Source organism: Caloenas nicobarica, chromosome 1 (assembly GCF_036013445.1).
Source record: "Caloenas nicobarica isolate bCalNic1 chromosome 1, bCalNic1.hap1, whole genome shotgun sequence".
Classification (NCBI taxonomy): domain Eukaryota; kingdom Metazoa; phylum Chordata; class Aves; order Columbiformes; family Columbidae; genus Caloenas; species Caloenas nicobarica.
Window position 1 is genome coordinate 61971989 of NC_088245.1, and position 22438 is coordinate 61994426.

The window sequence follows — 22438 nt, forward strand, 5'->3', positions numbered from 1 at the left end:
CACTACCGGGAGGAGGAACACATCAACTGCTAACACAATGCCAGCGGTCAGTGCTCCACCCCTGCCCTGGGAATCTGGAACTGCTTCAGTGTCAGAACTGGAAGCCACAGAAAAAAACCAAAAAACAACCCTGGCCTTTAGCTCACTAGAACAAGTTTTAAAAATACACCAGGGACCAGCTAAAGCTATAAAGGAAAAAAAAAAAATTCGGAGTTGTTTTTAAGATAAATTCATACAGCAAATTCAAGTCTGCCTCAAAGTGAAAATAACTCCTACTCTGAGAATCTTATTAACATAAAGGAAAACACAAGATGAGAGAATTCTTCACTAATTGTTTAGGTTTTCCACTAATGTAAAGACTACAAATAATTGAAAATAAGACAACACTTACTCTAACAGCTAGGAACACAACGAAGGAATCATTTTGGAACAGACAGCTTTTAGCAGTTTCCTAAATGAAGTCTCTTAAAAAGGTCTAGAAACAATCCCATAGACCTTTCAGTTCACTCACTCCTCCCTGCTCCCCTGTGTCTAGAAACATCTTATTTCCCCAGGAGCTCCCCATAGTCACCTGCCATAAAAATTTAGCACCTTGCCCTAAGACTGTGACATTTTGAGCAGAGCTGTACATGCTCACGATTCATACCCTTATTAGAAGCCTTCCGAGCAGGGTAAGTGCTCACTTATTTCCCACCTCTCTGACACAAAGCAAATACCAAACTCCTCGTCGCTCATTTTGAACAGCAGCAGCGTAACCGCTGGTATAGACGGGTGAAGTCATCTCAAAATTCCGTTTCGGAGGCTGCGGCCAGCTGCAGGGCCCAAAGGCATGGAAGGGAGTGGGCAGAGTGATGGTGAGAGCACAGCGACCGCAGGAGGAGGCAGGGTGGGGAAATTGGGGAACCTCAACTAATAAAAAAACCCCCCATGAGGTAACCAAGAAGTAACTTGGGAAATAATTTTTATGAAAGCGTAATACTCAGTATTACAACGCTTACCATTAAACCCTCTCCCCCCTCAAGGCAAATATACTCTCTCTGTATCATCCCTTTTTCTAAAGAAGGGCAGAAATCTGAAGTTTGTGTACATACACCTTTGAGAAAGCAGACATACACTTGTGTGTTCACAATGCATTTAGATAGGACAACCACTTTATTACAAAGAACAAACAATGCTTCGAAATAAGACTGATCAACTGGAATTGTACAAAATGTCAGTTTCCTTGTAGAGGTCATTAAGTAACAGGCTGTAAGACTAAGTTCACGTCAAATTTGCTATCTTGAAATATCAGATAACAACAGTAATACTTATTATATCTTCAGAGTTTACGGTGTGATCATGTGCTCTACTCCAAACTACATTCAAAAGATATTGCTATAATTACTTGGAAAACACAAAGTGTAGGTTATTGTTCACTTCATTTCCACTTTCACAAGAACATTCTTAAGGTGAAGCTGTAGCGGTGTCTGCTGTAACTGGCGCAACTGTCCTACACTTACACAGTCACGACTGCCCTAAGGAGTGTAGTAAATCTAGACATTTCTACAACAAGGATACTGTCCTTGGAGAGATTTCAGCTTCTGTTACATGTCCCTTAGCAATATACAAAACAAATGGATAACACGGATTCTCTAAGAGCCGAAGTCGGCAGTCTTCCAAACAAATTTAAAACCAAGAAATCAGTATTTGTCTGATATCTAGTTGATATGCAAACAAGTGGGATTTAGACGTTATAAATACAGTTCTAAAAACAGACCACAAAGTGTATTTTACAGCGCGTACCACAATTTCATTTAAAAGTAAAACTGTGAGGAGCTGAAAAGTTGCGTATGATCACTATTCAACATCACCTAACTTGGACAAAGAAGAGAAAGTGACATCTTATGCCAAGTCAGCTGAAGAAAGCACACTTACAAAGAAATTATACTTTCATTGAAAACGCCACAGTTTTACCCTCTGGTAGTTGTGACATACCTACTGAAAAAGAAATTGTGCAAAGCATGTGAAACCAAGTGCAAAAAAACTCCACCCAGACATACCCAACAGATTTTATTCTTAAATAACAACTCTACAATCACAGCTATCAACCAACAAAATCAAAGCCACAAGTGTTTTCTCTAAAGGCTTCTTTCACAGTACTAATAAGAAAAACCAACCTCTATTCTTCTAGTTAACAGCTCATGTGTACGGTATCTGAGTTATCAGACAGTATCGGTAGTGAGATCATACCTGATGAAATGGACCATTAAAACACAAATATTTTAAAGCCAGTTAAGTTCAGGAAAAGTCATATACATTCATACTATAAACAATGTTTAAAGTGAATCTGGGATATCGGTCATTGTCATAAACACAAGATTTTTCTCTGGAGTAAACCCACATGTATTACTCCTGTGCCACAATTAACACTATTCTAACAATTTATGGTCCCCAGCACTTTTTATATGCTATTATAGCGTGTGCTGTGTTGCGATAATTAAGGCTGTATCAGCACTTCCATTACAACCCTGATTTTCAGGGTACCTAAAACTTGGCTATTAAATCTGCTCTGGGATACTTGAGCTGTTAAATCTCTAATATTTTAGTGATACTTCTCCCACCAAACCAGGCACGTAATTTATTTTAGTTTATATATTTACAAACGCTCTTAAGACAAATTTAACTGGCAGAGGCAAGAAATTCTGCCTTGATGTAGTCTTTTGGCATTTGGGGCAAAATTAAAGTGCAAAGTATAAACTTCATTGCACAGCAAATAATTTTGACTTTATTTTAAAATCTTATTTAAGTGCCTCAATCTATTCACCTAGTGACCTTGTCTAACTCAGCCATTTTCCTCTACGCTTTGGTAAACATAAGTTTATATATAGATACATAAATAGCATTTAAAATGTTTACCTTTCTTTCACTACTGTGAACAACTTTTTTCTTTTAGCATAGGAATGGTTCAACCTATCCCTAGAAGTAATGCTTGTTCAATTTATCAGCCAGCTAGTTAATGTAGAATGATGCATAGTAAAAGGGAAATACTGAAATTGATTGGTAGAATATACTGGTAAAGCAAACAAGCACGTAAGGAGATTAACTGGAATAAATATGTTGAAAGTTGCCATATAATATGTGCAAAATTGCTTACCATGTATTCTAAACTTTGGTTAAAATTTTCAGATTGAAGTTTTACAGAAACATTATGGAAGCAACACAAGTGATTACAAACACAGGAATGAGGTAAGTTATTATTAGTGCAAAAAGCAAGCATATGCTAAAAGCAAAGCATATGGATTTATAAACAAAAAAGAGAATGAATCTCATGGAAGTTTTCATACAAGACCAGAAAGGTCTCTTGTAAACATTGGTATTTACAAGTTTAAGATTTGTACAACTACAAAAAGATAATTCCAAATATTAGTAGTGCATTTACAATGAATTTACGTTTTTTGTAATAAGAGAAAATGACTATGTTTATCTTTTTCCTTTTAAATCTTCAGGGATATCTTTCAAGATTACGATATTTCTTACAAATAGTAGAAAAATCATTTCTTTACAAAAAAAGTATATATTAAAATATGTATACATTTTAAGTTACTATATAATAACTGGAAATTTTTGCCTTGTACTCAGGCATCCCAACAAAGAACGTGGTTTAAGGAATCGAAACAAAACAGAATTTGCTCATATATATACCAAATCTTGTGAATTACCTATGTAAGATCTGTAGCAATCATGGGGACTCTACCTCCAATACTACTGCATGTGCCAGTTTGGTATTTATTTATGTTTAATTTGAAACTGTGCATTTTTTACATGTTAACTATCACTACCAAAAAGAGCTACTGGGTAGAGAATGGTACTCTACCCCTCCATCTTCAATATAGTTTCTATATTGTACTCTTACCTGAGCAAGGCTGTATAGCGCTGACGTTTCAAACGTAAAAAAGGTTATATATTTTTAAGATAAAAACAATGTAAAAATAAAATATTCGTAGCATTTACAAATAGTACAAGAGTTACATTAAACACTACATTCGAATCTTGAGATTTATTATGTTGTTTCTACTTTGAGCTTGATGTTTTCATGTCTGCAAAAAGAAGGAGACATTGTTAAATGTTTCATAATTTCACATGGTGTGTACGTGGTCAAACACTTTCAAACAAAAACTGTTTCAGAGTTCTGGGATACAGACCATGGTCAAACCCCTTGCCAATTAAAGGGTTAAGACAGCGTGAAATACTAAATGTTGGGGAAGTTGCTCTCCACCTTAGGAAAACACATGTTAAAAAACAAGCAGTGGTGTATTCAGCAGTTCCCTTTCAACCACAGCCTGTGGGTCACACCCCCAAACAGAGAGGTCAGCTCCCCCGATATGACAGCCCCGGGCTCCCCGAGGGGGTGGGCACGCTCCCCTCGCTCTGCCTTTCCCAACCTTCCCCCGGCTCACAGGACCTCGCACGGAGCAACGCCAGCTCCCAACCAGCAGAAAGCTGAGCCGCAAAGGGAAGGAGTGGGATCAGAGGAGAAGCCACCAAAACTTCTGGTTTTGAGCCTCTGGACTGGTTTACTTAAAAGCTGAGCCAGAACTGATCAGGCTAAAAACTGATCTTTATTTTCAGTGGATCCATTCCCAGCCCCAGCTCATCATGAACCTGCACAACTTCAAGCACGGGGACAAGATGACAAAACCCCTTCTGGCTGTAATGAAGACTTTAAAGCGTATATATGTCACAAAAACACACCTTATATCACCTTATGAAAAATGTTTCCAGTAAGGAGGGGAAAAGAAGAAAAAAAAACACCAACCACCTGATTATATCCATGCATGTAATGAGATTACTTCTTATTAGACTGAAAAACCTTTCGGCTGAAGTGAGGCACAGGGAAATCAGAAGCTTGCTAGGCTTTTAGTATTTCAGGGACTGGGCACGACTCAGTAACTAGGATTTCAGTACTTACTTGTCATTGCTTGTGAAGTTTTTTTAAAATGTTATGCCAAATTCAACAACTATATTTTCTTACAACTTCTAGAAGGAACAAAACATTGCGAGAACCTCACACGCACTGCTGAGAAAAGGGTTGGTTCTACAGACACAATACACCATTCTCTCTGCTGGAGCTACAGCCCATTTAAATGCTGTGTCTGACACTGACTTTACCTTGAAGCCACCGAACTTGCGTGGCTGGTCCATATCCTCTCTCATTCTTTGCAGAAATTCTGAACACGATAGCAGGTCGGGAAGTGTAATCAACGTGAGCATTCGAAAGCTGGGCAGCAGTCACTATACACGATGTTTTAAGACCACAGTATATTCTCATAAACACAAGCTGACTTGGATTTTCCTGTAACTGTGTGGAACGGATTGCTAAGTAGGCAGAATATTCTAAAATATTTCCAGACGGTGAAGCAGGTGGCTCCCAAGATAGATGAATACAGTCTACGCTCTGAAGAAAAAGGGAGAAAATGTGATAGTATGTAGGTAATGATTAGATACTCAAATATATATATATATATATATATATATATACATAAAAATACAAAAAAACCCTCTCTAAAGACCATCTGAAAATTCTAACCTAACATCATCACTCTTTGGAGGCAAGGATGTGCCTTCTGACTTTTTTTAAAAAGCATGGGAAACCCCTATAATTTTAAGGATGCACAAAGAGAAAATAATAGGGAAACTATCAGATGATTGAGTAAGACGTGTACCTGGTAACATGATCATTAAGTCTTAAAATTATTCTTTATAGCAAATTTCTTAAAGAATATGATGAGCAGGGTAAACCAAGTGAGCATTTGACACTACTTTATATTACAATTCTAACTTGGAAGAACAACAACAACAACAAACCAGCTAAAACCAAAGAGTTCTGAGATTGATCTTGTGACTAGAGTTCTATACATGAGAACTAGAATTACGTATATTTCTCACCTTGGTGATTTTGACTGTTGAAGGAGCTCCAGGAAAACCTGGGATGCAAGTCTTGAATTCACTGATTTTACTGAAAGGCCCAACACCACAGCCATTGATTGCAGCAACTCTGAACCTGTACACTGTTCCTGGAAAAAGATCCTGTTTCTTAAGTAATCTGTAGTCTGGTACATTTGCATCTTCCATCTGAAAATAAAGCAACATTTGTGTTAATTTTTAAAATACTCTAAACACAATTAGCCTAAAAAAATATAAAGTGGGTAGTGATAAACTGAGATTAATAAATTTAACTGAAACTGAAAATCTAATACTTTTGTACTTAAATCAGGATTTACAAAACGGTTCTGGCTGAGGCTCTAGCTTCCCTCAAAACAGCTGATCTAAGATATGAGACTACATCTCTAACCAAAAATAAAAAAGCTCCATTTTTCACTCATTTAAATTGAACTGCACCTCTTGGTTATTTTTACTTGGGAAAGCAAAAGCCAAGCAGCATTTCCAACTGTATAGCTTATGATTTAATCAGCATACTCTTCTGTCCTATAAAGTATTTTTCTTTCAAAACCAGTTATTCCTGTAGTTAGCAGTTGCGATATGATGCGCAGCTCATCAAAATATTTTTAAAGAAAAGCACTGTAAGTTAGTAACAATTGGGTTCCTGAACCATTGTGTGCTACTGTACTTCCAAGTTTAAAATATGCATCGATGCATCCTTGAAACTTCCAATGGAACTATTTTCCTCCTGAATAATATCTAAGAAATAACAGTCAATGTAAACACTGTAAACTGTACGATGCTCTTTAAAACTAAGATGTGCAATATTTATTGTGAATGGCTTTCAAAGGAAGTGTTCTGTTCTTTTGTTTCTGTCTCAAGAAAACATATACCCATCCTTTTTGTTTCTAGTTTGCTAGGACATCATTAATTTACACTTTCACCAAAGCTGCAATATTTTTGCAAGTTTCACATGTATATCATTTTCATACATAAATTTACCTGCCCAACAACATTAAGTTAGAGAAATCTAATACAAACCCCACTACAGTTCCACATCTACTCTTCTTTAAACGTCCTAGCCTATGTCTTGTTAGTACCTTTAACAATTTGTAAGAAAAGATTCTGGAAACAGAGAAGAAACTTTGATTGAAACATTTCAATGCTGTACTGAAATAACATATTAAAAACTTGTGGGTTTTTTTAGTTTTTAAGAATTTTTGCTGGTTTGAAAGTTCACTAAGTTTGACATTCTTCCCTAAAGCTAGAAATACAGAAAGAATTAGCAACAGCAAAATAAGATGTTCCATATCCATATTATCATACGAAAACAACAGAAGAAAATTAATCTGTTTCAGGAAATAGTAGAAAAAGGTGGGCAAAATACAAAACTCCTCTAAGGACCAGATCCTGCTGCAGTATCAGAACATGCCACATTTTGTTGTCAACCATATGAGCAACAGATTCCAAAATATGTGCAAGTTATGTCAGAGAAGAATTAGCAGCTACCTTGTTAGAGTTGCTCAGTGTTTCCTCTGGCAGCAAGTAGAACTGGCTCACCACAGCGCTGTTGTTCTTAAAAATTCCAACATCATACCACTGCCGGTCTCTTGTTTTCCCTGGTGCCATCTGTCTTTGTGGAGTTTTCTAGTATTTGAAGAACATGTTATGTTGACTACCCATATTTCAACATCATGGAAAAGAAATGTTAAGACTCTAGTATATTTAACAGACGCCCCCTTTTATACCAGTGTTCCTTTCTTGTATGTCAAATGAATATGCATATATCATTAAAATACTGTTCAAAACCAGCTGATTCTTATACATTGATTTAGATACAGGCCATCATTTAAAAAAAAAAAAAGTTGGAATGTCACCTCTGACACTCTAGTTTAAACAAGGAGGGGAAGAAGTTTAAAGCTGTAGAATTAGGTGTCTGTAGCAGCATGTAGCTGTGAGTTAACTTCCCTCAGAGGTCAAGAAGCTCCACAACGTGGTCCAACATGGGTAGCTCTGCCTGGGATTCAGCTACACCTCAGCCCCAAACATTCTCTCTTTCAAGCTGTGGCTGAACTCGCTTGCAGCTGAGAACGGGGCTCTGCTGTGGCATGGGGTGATGGTGGCGGAGGGTATGGAAACTGTCCCTGACTGACCCAGAAAGACAAACCACCTTTTGTGTTTGTCTGCAGGCACCAGGAGGGTGCTTGCAAGGCCGGTGTGCCCGGCACAGACAGGCTGGGGTCCTGCTGGCATGGAAAAGGGGCAGGAGTGGCAGCTGCTCTTGGCAAAAAAGCACCCCAACCCTTTAGTAGCTTCTTCCCATCCTTAGCTCCCCTCTTTTGGTGGCAACAGTGGCACCTTGGGTTTGTGTATTAAGTTGTACGCAGGTGAAATAGGAAGCATTTACTTTTTCAGGCAGTATTTACAGCTTGCATAGCCAGTCCCCATCTCCTCTAGGGAAAAACATCAAGATGTCAGTTTAGTTACGTTTCAAACCTGTAGACCAGCAGCTAACACCAGTCTGATCTAATACTTATTTCATTTTAAATTCAGTTGTGCATACACAAAAACATTTTACATTTGCATATCATGCAGCAGAGAGACCATTCCACTGTGCCAGTTGATAAAAAATGATTCAACAGCTGAAACACATACTTGGATCTCCTCCCAACTACACAACTGCTGCTTAGACTCAAATCAAACCCACACAATGCAATTAGTTTTACAACAGAAATGTTTACCCTTCTATTATTCACGTCAAGCCCTAAATATACATTGCTTTTCTTTCAGAGATATAATTAAAGGAAAACAGAAGGGCTATGCAACTAATCAACAGAACAATAAATACAGCAATTTGATTATACTTTTTCAGACTTACAGAGGAGTGTGAATCATTTGTCTGTCCAGTATTGACCCTTGTCGAAGGCACGATATAAGCAGCTTCAGCAGCTAGAAACAAAAAGCTATATTTAAAAAGCTTAAGTGATATGAAAAATTTAACACAGAGTATGAAAGTTGACCTCAACAGCCACTTACAAGCATTTGTTGCAAAAGTGTGCCTCAGACTTCTTTTGCATGCAGTTCTATTTATAACATGAACCACTAATTTTGGCTTGTGTCATATTCACTGAGCAATTGTAAGAGCCTGGCGTTGCAGGCTGCTACAGATAATACAAACAGAAGGCAGGACTCAGAAAAATCTAAAAAAATGACAGAACTATGAAATCCATATGAAATATCTGTGAACAAATAATCTAAATTCCAGATTGAGACACATACTGATGACATTGTATGAGTAGTCTAAGCATGAAATCTTAATTTGAATGTATTGTTTCTGACATCAATACAGTCTGAACACGAGCAGTTAATCTTTAAACAATCCTAACAAATGGGAAAAAGAACATTTATTAAATTTTAAATGGAATCTTTAAAAAAAAAGATAAAGCGCATAAGCCACACAAGGGAATATTAGTATTCTATACTTGTGTTTCTGGTTTTTGCTTTTAAAATACAACACTGTTTGATAAAAATAACACTACTCACACAGCGTCAATAAGAGAATAACAGTTCTTCAGTTCACATTCAAAACAATAGTAAGCACAGCCTGTTGATATTCATGAAAAACAAAACTTCGAAAACTACCAATAAGTTTAGTTTCTGCGCTGCTGCTTATTTTGGATATTTCAAGCAGACTGCAAAGAGGTCACCACATTTGACTAGTGGTGAGCCAGTCACATGAACTGGCCATATTTGTTACAGAGGTCAATTGTTTAAAATCAAAACCATCTAAGGTTACTATTTGTAGTCTTTGGCTGACTAAATAAACAGACAATCACTGAATGAAAGCAAATTCTCTATGGGCACCAAAACTGGCTATTCAGAAAATGGGCTTTTGCAAAGATGAAGATTTAAAGGACTTTTCACTTACAGGAAACAAAGTTGTTTACAAGTGTATAAAAAAAGTCCTGATTTTAAAAGACGTTTAAATCATAGATCATTCAGGCTGCCTAAGGTCCTCAAAGCCCAAAGTCCTATCTCAATCCCAAGTACTAGTCAAGATGGGAATCCCACCACACTAGAGGAACTCTGATGGCCTTAGATATATATGGCTCAAAATACAGTATGTGAAACACATTTCAAACCTTCAGATTTTGAATTGAATGTTGTTAGTGAAGTTTCATCTTTAACAACTGCCCCATTTGTACTTGATGATTCAGTTTTAACAGCCTGCTGGGTTACCATAGTTTGTGTGCTGGAGACAGTACTGGATACAGAAGCGTCGGGATTTACAGTTCGTTTGTCCAAGTCATGTAATTCACCTACATTAGCTGAAGTCTGAGGACCTTCAAAAAAGAAAATATCAACCAGAATTCAATACGTGTAACACCTAACAAATCTCAACTTGATCTAATGGCTTCAGTTTCATGTAAAACCAGAGTTTAGATCCATTCTAACCTCAATCTGAGCTATTAATTGCTAATGCTTCATTTAGGTATATAACTTAGCAGGAGTCTGGCTGCACAGTTACAAACTGATATAGGTAAACAGTTACATTAAAACAGTGATTCGTTTGTTTTAAGCTTGCTATTCTATATCTATTTGATTATGAAAGGATTAGTTTGGAAAAAAATCCTAATATAAAGTATCGACACAAATCAGTATCATAGATTTGTAACAACCAATTTCAGATTAACCACCATGGAAGTCTGCTTCTCACTCAGCACTAAGATCCAAAATTTCCACACAATACTTAAGTTACACTGTGAAGAACACGAAAATCCAACAACCAATAAATTACATGAAAGTCAAAACCAAACATTTCAGGTGATTGAGCCTGGATTCACCACACCGAACTTAAGGCACTTCAGTGAAATGTTGAAATCAGTGCCCAGCCATCTTGTTTCCTCTACAGTCAGAGAGAAACATGCTCCTCTCTACATTGCCTAAAATTTTACATCGGCTAATAGCTTTTCACTATTAACAGACAGAAGTAGTGTCAAAGATGGCCTGGAGTTACTGTCACCTTAATGTTGTAAAATGAATCTGGCCCTGTCAGTCTGTTCTTTGATGTTGAAAATGGCTATTTATGTTTAAAGAGACATATATGCCATCCTAATAATGAATATATTGAGAATCCCATGTCCCTTGCAACACTTCAAACAACTTAAGATTCCATTTTTCCTCATATCTTCTAAAAATATGTAGAGTAATAACTAGCACAAGTTGTTTTTTTATTAAACTATGAAGGCCTCTAAAATAATTTAAAATTGCAAAACAGAAATAATAATAATCTTTTTTTATGTTTATGAGGTGAATTTTAACTCTCACTTTTTAATTAATTTTTATTCTATAGTCGTCTTACTTGAAGTACAAACAGGCAAAAGAGAAGGGGCATTTGATTCTTTGAATCCTGTAGCATCTGCATGGTTTTTCATAGTCTCCTGTGTAATCTTGTTTTCAGGTGCTGCAACCTTTTCTTTTCCTTCTACTTTTAATACTGAGTTGGATGAAAGGGAAACTTGGACCTAACCAAAACAACACATTTGTTAATGTTTGACTGCAAAGTTCAGAAATTTCAGTTGCAAACATAGCATGAAAATGCTTGCTCAAAAACAACAAACAAAAATCCTCCAACAAATCCCCCTAGCACTTGAAATTAAAACAAGAAACCAACCTCACAATCCACCTTATCTTAGCCATTATAAAAAAAAGACTGAAACTCCACATTGACTTGGAAGTGTCCCTGACACGAATTTTACCTGAGAGAGTGTTCACGTTCTTGTGTTATTACATGGAAGTTCATTGATGCATAATTTAGTCTATTGGGGGCACTTGAGGGGATAGGAAAAATCACAATTAGAGTCTCCAACTTTTGCTTTCCTGGCACATACCTAAGATGTTTCTACTGTTAGTAAAATTTATAGTACTTCTACATTTGTTTTCCACAAGAATGCATGTGATCCTTTAGCCAGTGTGTCCACCCTCTTTCTTTTAAATTGCCAGAACAGTGGAACGTGTACAACTGCACAACCAGAATAGATTATAATTGGGTTTATGCCATAGTAGGAACCTACAAACTAAGCAGACAAGCGTAAAAGCGCTAACAAAGGAATATGCCTTATCCTTTTTGCCTCCCACATTAATTTCACCAACATTTTGAGAATGAGTAGTATTTCTACTGGTATCAGGCTCCCACTTAGCATTCTGGAAGTCAATACAGTTGCAGTTCCCTTTCTGCATTGCCAAGGAGGACTTTAAAGACTGTCAGTCATAAAAGGATGTAAGAAAAGAGACACCACTACTTCAGCAGATGTCTTTTTTTGGTTTGATTTTGTTGTGGTTTTTTTTTCTAAGGCCTAAAAAGTATGCAAGGACTTTCAAAGCTGAGACAGTGTTTTGGCAGTTTTCTTGCTTCCCAGACTACTCTACCACTTGAGCATTTTCAGTTTACACTTACGTTATTAGGGATGACATTATTTGTTTGGCTGGGATGATCCACCTTCATTTCTGGATAAGGGACACTAGGCAATGATTGTGGACTTGGGTGCAGAGAAGAGCCACCTTTCAGGTAAAGAAAAGCAAATTCCAATCAGTTACATGAAACTTAATATTATGTTGGTTGGAATCTATTCCAGTAAGCAAGAGGGAGACATGAAGTTGCCTGAAGGAAGACTTTGTTCTAAGACTGAAACTGCGAGGCCAAACAGTTGGATAAAATCCCTTCCTCACTGTTCCCTTTCTGAAATCATGCCCCGCACTGTGCAAATATCTTCATATTCAGATAGCTGGCCAAAACTGACAGAGACAAGTTACAGCTGAATTTTCCATAATTATGATGCACACATTTTGGGAATAACCAAAGAAATAGGGCCTGTCTCTCTCTCTCTCAAAATGATTTTTTAAAAAACAAACTCATAGTAATTACTTATGTAATCCTCTACTTCACCTTTGCACAAACATTAGTGTAATATGATCCAACTACTACCTTGTGAACTCAGCACTGATGTCTCAGGAACCCCAGTACCAGGTACTCCAGCCACTGATGGCACTGGTGAGTCAGCATGTAATTGAAGAAGATATCCCTCAACCGTAGGTACTTCATCCCATTTCACTTGAAAAGAGTTGGTTGTAGCTCTTATCAGCTGTACCTGTGATGGTGCTGGCGGCTTCTCTACAAGAAACCAATAAAACGCAGATGGCATGTTTGAAATGACCCTCCTTTACCAGTTTAAGATATATCTATAAAATGCAAGCAAAACCAATAGCTCCTTTTTCACTTATGTACAATATATACCAGATTCAACAAGAAACAGTTGTCAAAGGCGGCAAGTCAAGTCAAAGAATTATAAAGTGCCATTCTAGAGTGTCCACAAATGCTAAAGTTTTGATGCTTTGTTTTTTTAATGGCTCTTCTGCTGCCAGTAAGTCTTTGGGTTGTATATACATCATTACAGGGATTACAGAGATAGGAGATCCTCGTCCCTTCCTAAAAGGCTGCACGCAGCTCTTTGGCGCCTAAAGCTTTACGTATTCCTGGAGAGGATTCACAGAAGATTGCGCTTCCTTTTTGCTTGCTCTCTGCAGCTAAAGTGAGCTTTCCTTCAAACTTCTTTTGCAGAGGCTGAAGCCTAGGTATGATTCAGTGCCGATGACCTGCTCCTCTCACTTGCCTTGATGCCTGACTAGGCTGCACTCTCAAGCACATCCCTCCCCTTCTACTCTTTGTCATCTTCTGACCTTCCTGAGGAATGAAAAAACAAAACAAAACAACCCCCACCACAATCTCCAGTAACCATTCTCACACTTCCACTTGAACAGGCAATAACTCCCTCTCAGAAGTACTATTCTAGTTCCCTCTCTCCCAATACCATCTCAGTGTCCTGCCATCAGCCAGCTACTAATGAGTGATTAGTGTTACAGAATTCCCTTCAGCTGCAGGAACAATTTGGTCCTCTCTCAGATTTGACAGTGTCTTTTTGCAGTCCAAGAGATGAGGAAGCAGCAGCAGCAGCAATGATCCCAAGAGAAGGAGGGGTTTGGTAAAAAGGAATAAGTAGCAGCAAAAAAGATCACTAAAAGAGAGGCCAGGAACCTTGAGTTTAAGTAAAACCCCCTTTAGCACTTTGTGTATACTGACTCTGGCATGCAATGCAGAATCCAGCCACAAAGTTCTTCCAGCAAGGCTTGTTTATAGCCTCTATTTTTTTTTGAGTTAGAGCTGTAGCCTTCAAACACTCAACAGTGAAGCGTGGTTTATTTAAATAAACTTTAAAATTTAAATAATCTTTGAGTTTGCTACAGCTTTAGATATTCTGATAATCAATGCCAGCTTCCCATTTGTTAATAAACTATGGAACATAGTACAAGTGTCTTATTTATTTCTGACTCACCGGTATCAAGGTACCAAAGATCTTTGCAGCAAACTTGATTGTTCCACGCTTTTCTGTAACCATCTCTACCACTCCAGATATAGAGACGAGTGCCAACCGCTACAGCACAGTGTCCTGCTCTTGGCCCTGGTAACAAGTTACTTTTGTCCTCCTGGCAATCTGAGATCAGACCTATCCATTCTGTGGTATCTAGTAAATGAAACTCGAAAAATTTAGTTTCTAGATGTTTTCCAAAACAAGCAAAATATGTTAACACACATAACTGCTCAGAGAAAATGAAAATAAATCACCTCTGTTTTTACAGACAATTGCATTTAAATTTGCAATATTGCAAAGAGAAGGTCACTTTCCAATTAGTTTGCAAGATACGATAAATTAATACAGGATGAATTTTCTGACCTCTGGTTGTTTCTCTCAGGCAAATACAAGATCAGAAGTTGAGGATTCAGGGAAAGTCCTGTCACATTTAGAAAAAACTGATTTCTGGATCTGTCTCTTGTGTTCTTCTATAAATGAAGAAGGAGTATTTATATCACTTAGTATTTAAAGTTGTATTAACAAAGATTTGCATCAGCAAACCTGCTGAATGTTCCAAGAAAAATAATAATAATTTTAAAGTCACTTCTTAAGAAAGATGTAAAAAACTAGTATCTTCTTCTTCAGTCAGCTAGGATTGCAACTGCGTGTCCTAAAACTCCTCTCGGGGTCTTAAAAATGTTCATTCTACTCTGTTAAGAAAGTATTAATTCAAAATGCCCACTCCCAGAAAGGCAGAAACACTAACCCAAATTAAGATAAGAAAATGAACCGGTACATTTCCATTCACCATCATGAGCAGAAATTTCACCTCCTGCTGACTGTGGAACCCATCCACCAAAAACATACATTCTGAAATACAGGAAAAGAGGGAAGAGAGAAAAAGAAAAGAAAAGCCAATTAACATCCAGATCTGCTGCATGTGCTCTCTCAAACTAGGACAAAACAGAAAATTTCCAGTGCTTTACAGTTCTAGTTTACAGCAGATTTTTTTGTGTCTACTCTTTGGAAAGTACTGTTGCAGATATCTACCTTCTGAAATTTTTGAGTAAGTTAACGGATTAAAAAAAACAACCAACAAAACCCCAAAATCCTCAAGGAACTTCCCAGAAACATAAGTTAGTACTATATCTTTTTACAAACCACCAAACTGCTAATACTCCCCAGAAATCACACATTTACACTGAATTTCTATAAGCCTTTACTCCAGACCTCTCGATAAACTATTCTAAAATTAGAAGACTGGTATCTAAGTGAGGTATCAAAATTTAAAAGCATAACACAGGCTATAAACTAATAACATTTTAAGCAAATAATAAAAAGCTAAGCTGCTGGATCATAAGATACAAAGCTTTCACAGTTCTCTCCCCACTTGCCTCTTCTTGCTCATGCCAGCTTGTAAACTGACATAAAATGGACTGAAACCCATGTTTAAATGTCCATTTTATCAATGGTAGCTGCCAAAACAAACCATATTGGCAAGAAGGAAAGCAATGAGGAAGAGACTACAGAAAAACTGGCCCACAAAAACGTGGAATAGTTTTGCCTAGAACTAGTTCTACTCTTTGAGTAGCTTCTTTGCTTCGCTAGTTCATCGTGTCACAGACTCAGAGGCGCTCAAGCTGTCGCTGGCCAGAGCCAGATCAGGTCCAGCTGAGACCGCTCCTGAATGCACAAAGGTGCATTAAAAAGCTTGTGGGTTGGGCACTGTCCTGCTGGATGGAAACACGGATAGTTTGATACCCTTAAATTAACAAGGATACTTTTTCATTTCCACTGAGGTAGGATAATAGAAGCTGAAAAGTACTGTACAGGGCTGACAGTTTATACTGAGCAGTAGTGGATAAGCATCATCATTCTCCTACTAGGTGTACCTTTCTAGAGTTGAGCTTTTAACAACAGACATACTTGTTTCCTATTACATTGGCCGTATGGAGACTGCGAGGAAGTGGTACTGTCCCTTTAGTTTCTGGTCTTGACCAGGTCATGGTTTCTAAAAGAAAAGAATAAAAACCCTCAAAAAACTTGTTACGGTATACTTCACTACCTGGAATTTAGGAGGGAACATACCTCTGACATTCAACAAAACCAAATTTCATATTTTTAAGATGGCCACTTCAAGAGAGAAGGCACAATAGCAAGCGTTTAAAGCTTCTTTAAAAATTCACAGGAAATACTGATAAACTAATTGTTTATCAGTTTATCAAAAAGATACATTACACTTTCATTAAGGTTATTCAATTTGGTTATCACAGTGACAATCTTTAAAGCACTCTACGGAAACAATCTCACAGTGTAGCCAAAATCAGTGAGGATAATATAAGCAAACTATACCGTAGTTATTTCATTCCAAAAATTACGAAAAGTTAACACTATAAATCCCAAAACTACTGGCACCACATTATGCCATTAATCATTATACACTATAATTTTTCCTCTTAGCCAGTAATGACCCTGCACTGACTGCTACTGGCAGATCAACTCACCTATGTCAAGTTCCCAGAGATCATTAAGGCGACAGCCACACATCCCTCCAAAAATATACATCTTTGGACTTCCCACATCTTTTCTGCAGTACACGATGGCTGTGTGAGATTCTCGGGGAGATGGCAAGACCCCTTTGGTCACAGGAATACTCCAGCCGACAACGCCAGAACCGTGTTGCAGCTCCAGTTCATAGAAATCATTTAAATATCTAGGGTATTATTGACGAAGTATGAAAAATTTGCTTACAAGAGGGATTAAAAGTGAGCGTTAAACCCTGACTGCTTCCAAGTATTACAGACTCCAGTCCTGGGAGAGTGTAGCATTTTTAAATCCCAAAACATTTGATGATATTGTGGACAGTACCAAAAGTAAATGTATTTAAAACAAATAATGAACTATTATAACTTGTTGCCTCTAAGGAAACATGCTTTCATATCATGCCTGATACATTATTACATGAAAGAAACATTCAACATTGGTAAGCAACATTCTTAGCAGAAACTACTACATATGGACAAAGTTGGAATAAACTGCAAAGTTCTGAGAAATACATGATGATGCGGAACATTAGAGATGAATTTCTGCAACTCTAAGGCAAAGATGAAAAGCAGCTCTTTCTTTTCTGATGTCTTCAGGCTGGCCAACAGACAATTAGTCATTTGTTGTTGAATCTATCAGCAAGTTATTTTTAGATAACGGTCTTTGAATCTTGGCATTCACACCAGATACCTCTTGCTTACCGGGTTTAAAATTACCAGTTTATAGCTGAGTGGAGCTGCTCTGAACTGCAGGTGAATGTGGATATAAAACTTCAGCATTATAGCACTGTTTGCCAATAATAAAGGCAACTTCAGCTGTTACTTTAAAAAAAATCCAGACTAATTCATAACTGTTTTCCACAGAATTATAGAAGAAACTTCCATTGTGCATTCCTTGATGACTCATGAGACTCTGCTGATTTAATTAATTCTAAAAAACAAACCATTCTTGAAAACATTACCCAAAATAACAGGAAAAATACCAAAGTCTACTCAAGTTTCCCTCCAAAAGTATCAGAGCTGTCAGTCAGTGTTACATACTGTGGGATTAGCAGAAGAAGTATTTAAGCTTTTTTGCATGTAACCCATCCATTGCACAAACAATCCAGATGTGAGTACTTGGTACACTGGGCAGCCTCCCTAGAATGTTCCTCTTCAAAGTTGTTGTATCTAGTAATTTATTTTTAAACACACAGAATTCAAACCAAATCAGCATACCTTGGAACGTTATTATTTGAATCCTCACTTTCATTTGCCAGGCCGCCAAATAAATAGCACTTGTTACCATACAAAGAAAAGCTGTGGCCAAGTCGAGGGCAAGGTGGTGATCCAGTGGAAGGAGCTTGAGGTTTTACTTTTTTCCAGAGCCATCGACTTGCCTTAAAGACAGGAAAGAATATATTCAGAAATATCTTCATCTATAGTTGTTCATAGTCAATAGAATTGAGATAATATTAACACTCATATTTTCTGAGTTATTTTTAAAGGAATGCTGGCTTTTTCTTAGGATATACATTAAAAGAGACACGTAAGAGCTAACCTGCACAAAACAGTAAATATCTTATATGTTATTTAGTCTAGATGGAAGTTCCTTCTTCATAGCTGTTTACATTTTCTCCATCTTCATAATCTGTTTAAAGAGGTTGTTCTTCCTGGAGCAGAGCAAAGCTCATCTAACTTTCCTCTGCACTTGGTAATACAAAATGTTTGTTCATATCAATCAAGTGGTCCTCAAAACTGAAACATCTTCGTACATTTCCTACCTGTAATTCATATAAATCATTACTGTATCTTCCATATTCAACCATTCCTCCAAAAACTAGTATTCTGGTACCATCACAAACAAATCCATGTGCTGCACAGCCTGGAGGAATATCTCCCCTTACAGCAGGAAGGAACCACTGATTTGTAGCTATTTAGGAAAAAGAAAGAAAAAAAAATATTTGAACACTGAGAAGGAAAGTTTATTTTTAAATACGTCTGCTTTCGAAAGAATCACCTTTTACGTGTTTGTTTAATGCTAAGTTTTAATTGAATTAAAACTTTTTTTTATTAAAAAGAAGAGCAAACTCCTGTATCAAACCAGTATTACTCAATATATGAATGAGCACGAGGTCACTGTAAGTCAGTTACTGAAGGTCACACACAATTTAATAGGTTTACCAAAAAAAGAGGCTAATAAGGAACATAACTGCAGCTTCACACAAAAGAGATAACTAACTCAGAGGGAGCCAGCCCTAGAATCAGAATAATTAGAGCTTCAGGAGCATGGCAGTGTGCCTGGACTTAACAGCCCTATTGAAAAACTAATTACACTGTTCTGGGATCAATGTTAATATCTACAGAGCATTTCACTGACACATGGGAGAGGAGAGGCACACAGGCAAGACAGAGCAACTGAGACTGCCTGATCCGGCAGCAGCATAGCGGTGTTCAAACTGTTCTGGAAAGAAAGAATTACAGGAAATATTGTCTTCTTTTTCCTAAGCTTTTTTTCATGAGCACGAAGAGGAACAGTGTGAAATTAGAAGCTTCCAGTGAATGTTGCTGGAGGGGATTAAGATGTGTGCCAGCTCCTCAGAAGTCATCATACTTATAGCAAGAGCAATGAATGACATTGCAACTCAGGCAGCCCAGGTCACAACTCTGCATCTTACTCCTCCAGAAAAAAACATCAGTTTGGGCTAAACACTCGTCTGGGAACTGGAACAACTGAGTCATGATCCTTTTTGTCACTGCCACAAAGGGGAAACATCTTGAACAGAAAGAATAGGCAGAAAAATAAGAAAAGTGACATTAAGACTCACTCAAAAGGTGCTCATCAGAACCTCTGTTTCGAAACATAGTGTAACTGTACGACGTAAAAGCTTTCTTTAGATTACTCATCAAAACAGAAAGCTTAAGAGGTTTTTCTTTTCCCCCCAAAAATGTGACTGAGTACAGCAGATCTTTAAGCTTTCATGGAAAAATCTGCCTGGAAGAACAGTAATCATTTTCTTCTTAATTAACTACCTCCGAAAGATGTTTGTGCTCCTAGATTTCATCTAAAAAGCACTAGCAGAAATACCATCACCTTTCTTTTTTTTTGGGGGGGAGGGGGCTGATAAGAATAATTTTTCAGTGATTCTTAAAAGTTGGGAAGTTAAAAGGCTGGTTAACATGCTCTGACTTTGACGCTTTTGCTACATTGCAGAAGCAGCCAACAGCGGCTGACAGCGAAGCACAGATCGGTCACTTCGCTCTCCCGTCTCAGCCCAAGATCTGAAATTACACAGAATTTTTCCAGCCGCACACAGCACCCCGTACAGGAACTATTTAGGCAGCTGCTCTCTCACGAATAAAATCGGTCTTGGGCAGCTTCCTGTTTGGAAAAGCTCCCAATGCCAACATGTTCACTTTTCTACCCAAGATTTCTATTAATATTTCAGCAGGTTCGGCGCTAGGGAGCTGCCAGCAGAGGGAAGAAGGGGGATCTGGGCATTCGAAGGGGCTAATCCAGCCCGGGGAGCCTCTGCACCCCGGGACGAGGGGCTGGGAACGCACATGAAGATTTTCGAGGTTCCTTTTTTTCCCGGAAAGCAGCATTAACCCCAAAACATCAGCCAGCACACGGCACAACCCCGAGAAGACCCCCTCGCCCAGGCGTATTTCCCGCCTCCCCTCCCCATTCCGGCTCCAGGCAGCTTTACGGCCCGGGGACCCCAGCCGAGCCCCCCGCGGGCAGCCCCGGGGAGGGCGGGAACCTCGGGGGGGGCAGAGGGGGGCGATTTCCCCGCGCTGTGAAGAGGCCGGTGCCACCGGCGGCCGCGGCCATGACAGCGCGGCCGCTCCCCGCCCCCGCCGCCGCCTCACGGCCCCGGGCGCCGCCCCGGCCCCGCCCCGCCCCGCGCGCTCCCTGCCCCCCCCCCCCCCCCGCCCCGCCCGCGGCGGGGCCGCGCCCGCCGCCCCGCGCACCCGTGTTGTAGACGTGCAGCTCGTCCGCGATGCCCTCGTTGCCGCCCCCGAAGATGATGACCAGCTCGCGGATGGCGACCGCCCGGTGCCCGTGGCGAGAGCGCGGCACCGGCCCCGTGAAGGAAGACACTCGCCTCCAGCTCAGCCCAGCGGCGGCCGCCGCCATCTTACCGCCCCTCCCACAATGCACCGCGCAGCCGGGCCGGCCGGCGCGGGGGGGGGGAAGGGGAGCGGCGGGTGGCGGCGTCGCCATCACCGCGGGTCACGTGACGGCGGCGTCCGTTAGCGCCGTCCCTGAGGAGGAGCTCCGGCCTCCCTTACGGGGCGGGCGGCGATCGTGTGCGGGCTGCTGGGCTGCTCCCCCTCGGTGGAACGGCCCGGCCCGGAGCCGCAGTCAGGGAGCAGCCTCTTGTTCCAGGGCGGGGCCTCGGAGGCCGCCGTGTCCGCGGCCCCCAGCGCACCCCTTGGGCAGCGCCGCGGCGGCTTCTGCCGCAGGCACAGCTGCGCCCCTCGGGAGCCGCTGGTGTCGGACTGGCAGGGGCACGCCTGTCCCGATGGCACCCCGGCTGTGCGGGGCTGCTGGGCTCACTGCGGGTGTGGCGTGTGGTGTTCAGCCCAGGGCACCCAGCTCTGCCTTCAAACCCTCAGAAACCTGTAGCGGGTTATTAGCTTGCTAGCGGTAGGCGAGGTATGCTGCCTGCCAGGGACACATCTGAGAAAGAAATGAGTGGCTGTTCAAACGCTGAAGGTTGAGATTAGGAACGAGGTTTCAGTTCTGCAGTTGGCGGGTGATCTGAGTAAACCCGAAGATTTTGTTCTTTATGACAGAAGCTGCGATCTTTCCTGTGTTAGAGGGGTGTTAAGTGAGAATATAAACACAGGAGGCTGAGGGAAATCCAGAGAAGGGGTTGCTGTGAGGTGAAGCAGATGGACCCAACAGAATCATAGAATAGTTTGGGTTGGAAGGGACCTTCAAAGCTCACCTAGTCCAACCCCCTGCCATGAGCAGGGACATCTTCAACTAGTTCAGGTTGCTCAGAGCCCCGTCCAGCCCAGCCTGGAATGTCTCCAGGGATGGGGCATCAACCACCTCCCTGGGCAGCCTGCTCCAGGGCTCCCCCACCGCCACCGCAAAAAACTTACCCCTCACATCCAGCCTGAATATCTCCTACCCCAGTTTAAAACCACAAGCCCTTGTCCCATTGCAACAGGCCCAGCGAAAAAGTCTGTCCCCATCTCTCCTACAATGCCCCAGGCTCATACAGCTGTGTGCATCTTAGTTCTGTTCAGGCTGGGTATAGAAATGGAAGGGAGAGGAGCAAAACATGGGCGGATTTTGATGAACACAGGCTTAAAGCTTTTAAAAAAAGTACAGAGAAAGTAGTAATAGTTGTGGCCATCTAAATGAAACACATAACTGTATGTATAGATGTTCATTTATTTTTCCTTCAAGTGGCTCTGCAGAAGATGGATTTCTGTACAAAATCACACACAGATAATACAGTTTTGGCATGTTTGAGATCTACAGTTGAAAACTCACCTTTTCAGTTCCCGCAAATGGAACAATAATCTTCATTTAAAACACTTAAGATTTTTAAAACCTGAACTGAATAC

At 39.8% G+C, this 22438-nt stretch overlaps 1 protein-coding gene across 2 annotated transcripts; it reads right to left on the minus strand.

The window, feature by feature from the left end:
* Nucleotides 1–1147: 1147 nt before the first annotated feature.
* HCFC2 (host cell factor C2) lies at nucleotides 1148–21002 on the minus strand. Of its 2 annotated transcripts, XM_065656940.1 has the most exons (16): nucleotides 20825–21002; nucleotides 18634–18782; nucleotides 18089–18249; nucleotides 16832–17040; nucleotides 16254–16338; nucleotides 15094–15197; nucleotides 14310–14498; nucleotides 12905–13090; nucleotides 12377–12480; nucleotides 11282–11444; nucleotides 10062–10262; nucleotides 8798–8868; nucleotides 7429–7566; nucleotides 5926–6111; nucleotides 5149–5434; nucleotides 1148–4076 (listed from the first exon to the last, which is right to left on the minus strand). In XM_065656940.1, exons 1-16 carry the CDS (start codon nucleotides 20988–20990, stop codon nucleotides 4051–4053), a joined length of 2424 nt encoding a protein of 807 aa, XP_065513012.1. In that variant the 5' UTR covers nucleotides 20991–21002; the 3' UTR covers nucleotides 1148–4050. The 2 variants fall into 2 exon arrangements, with proteins under 2 accessions (XP_065513012.1, XP_065513004.1); XM_065656932.1 differs by lacking the exon at nucleotides 1148–4076 and having other exon boundaries at nucleotides 4632–5434.
* Between the last annotated feature and the right edge of the window lie 1436 nt (nucleotides 21003–22438).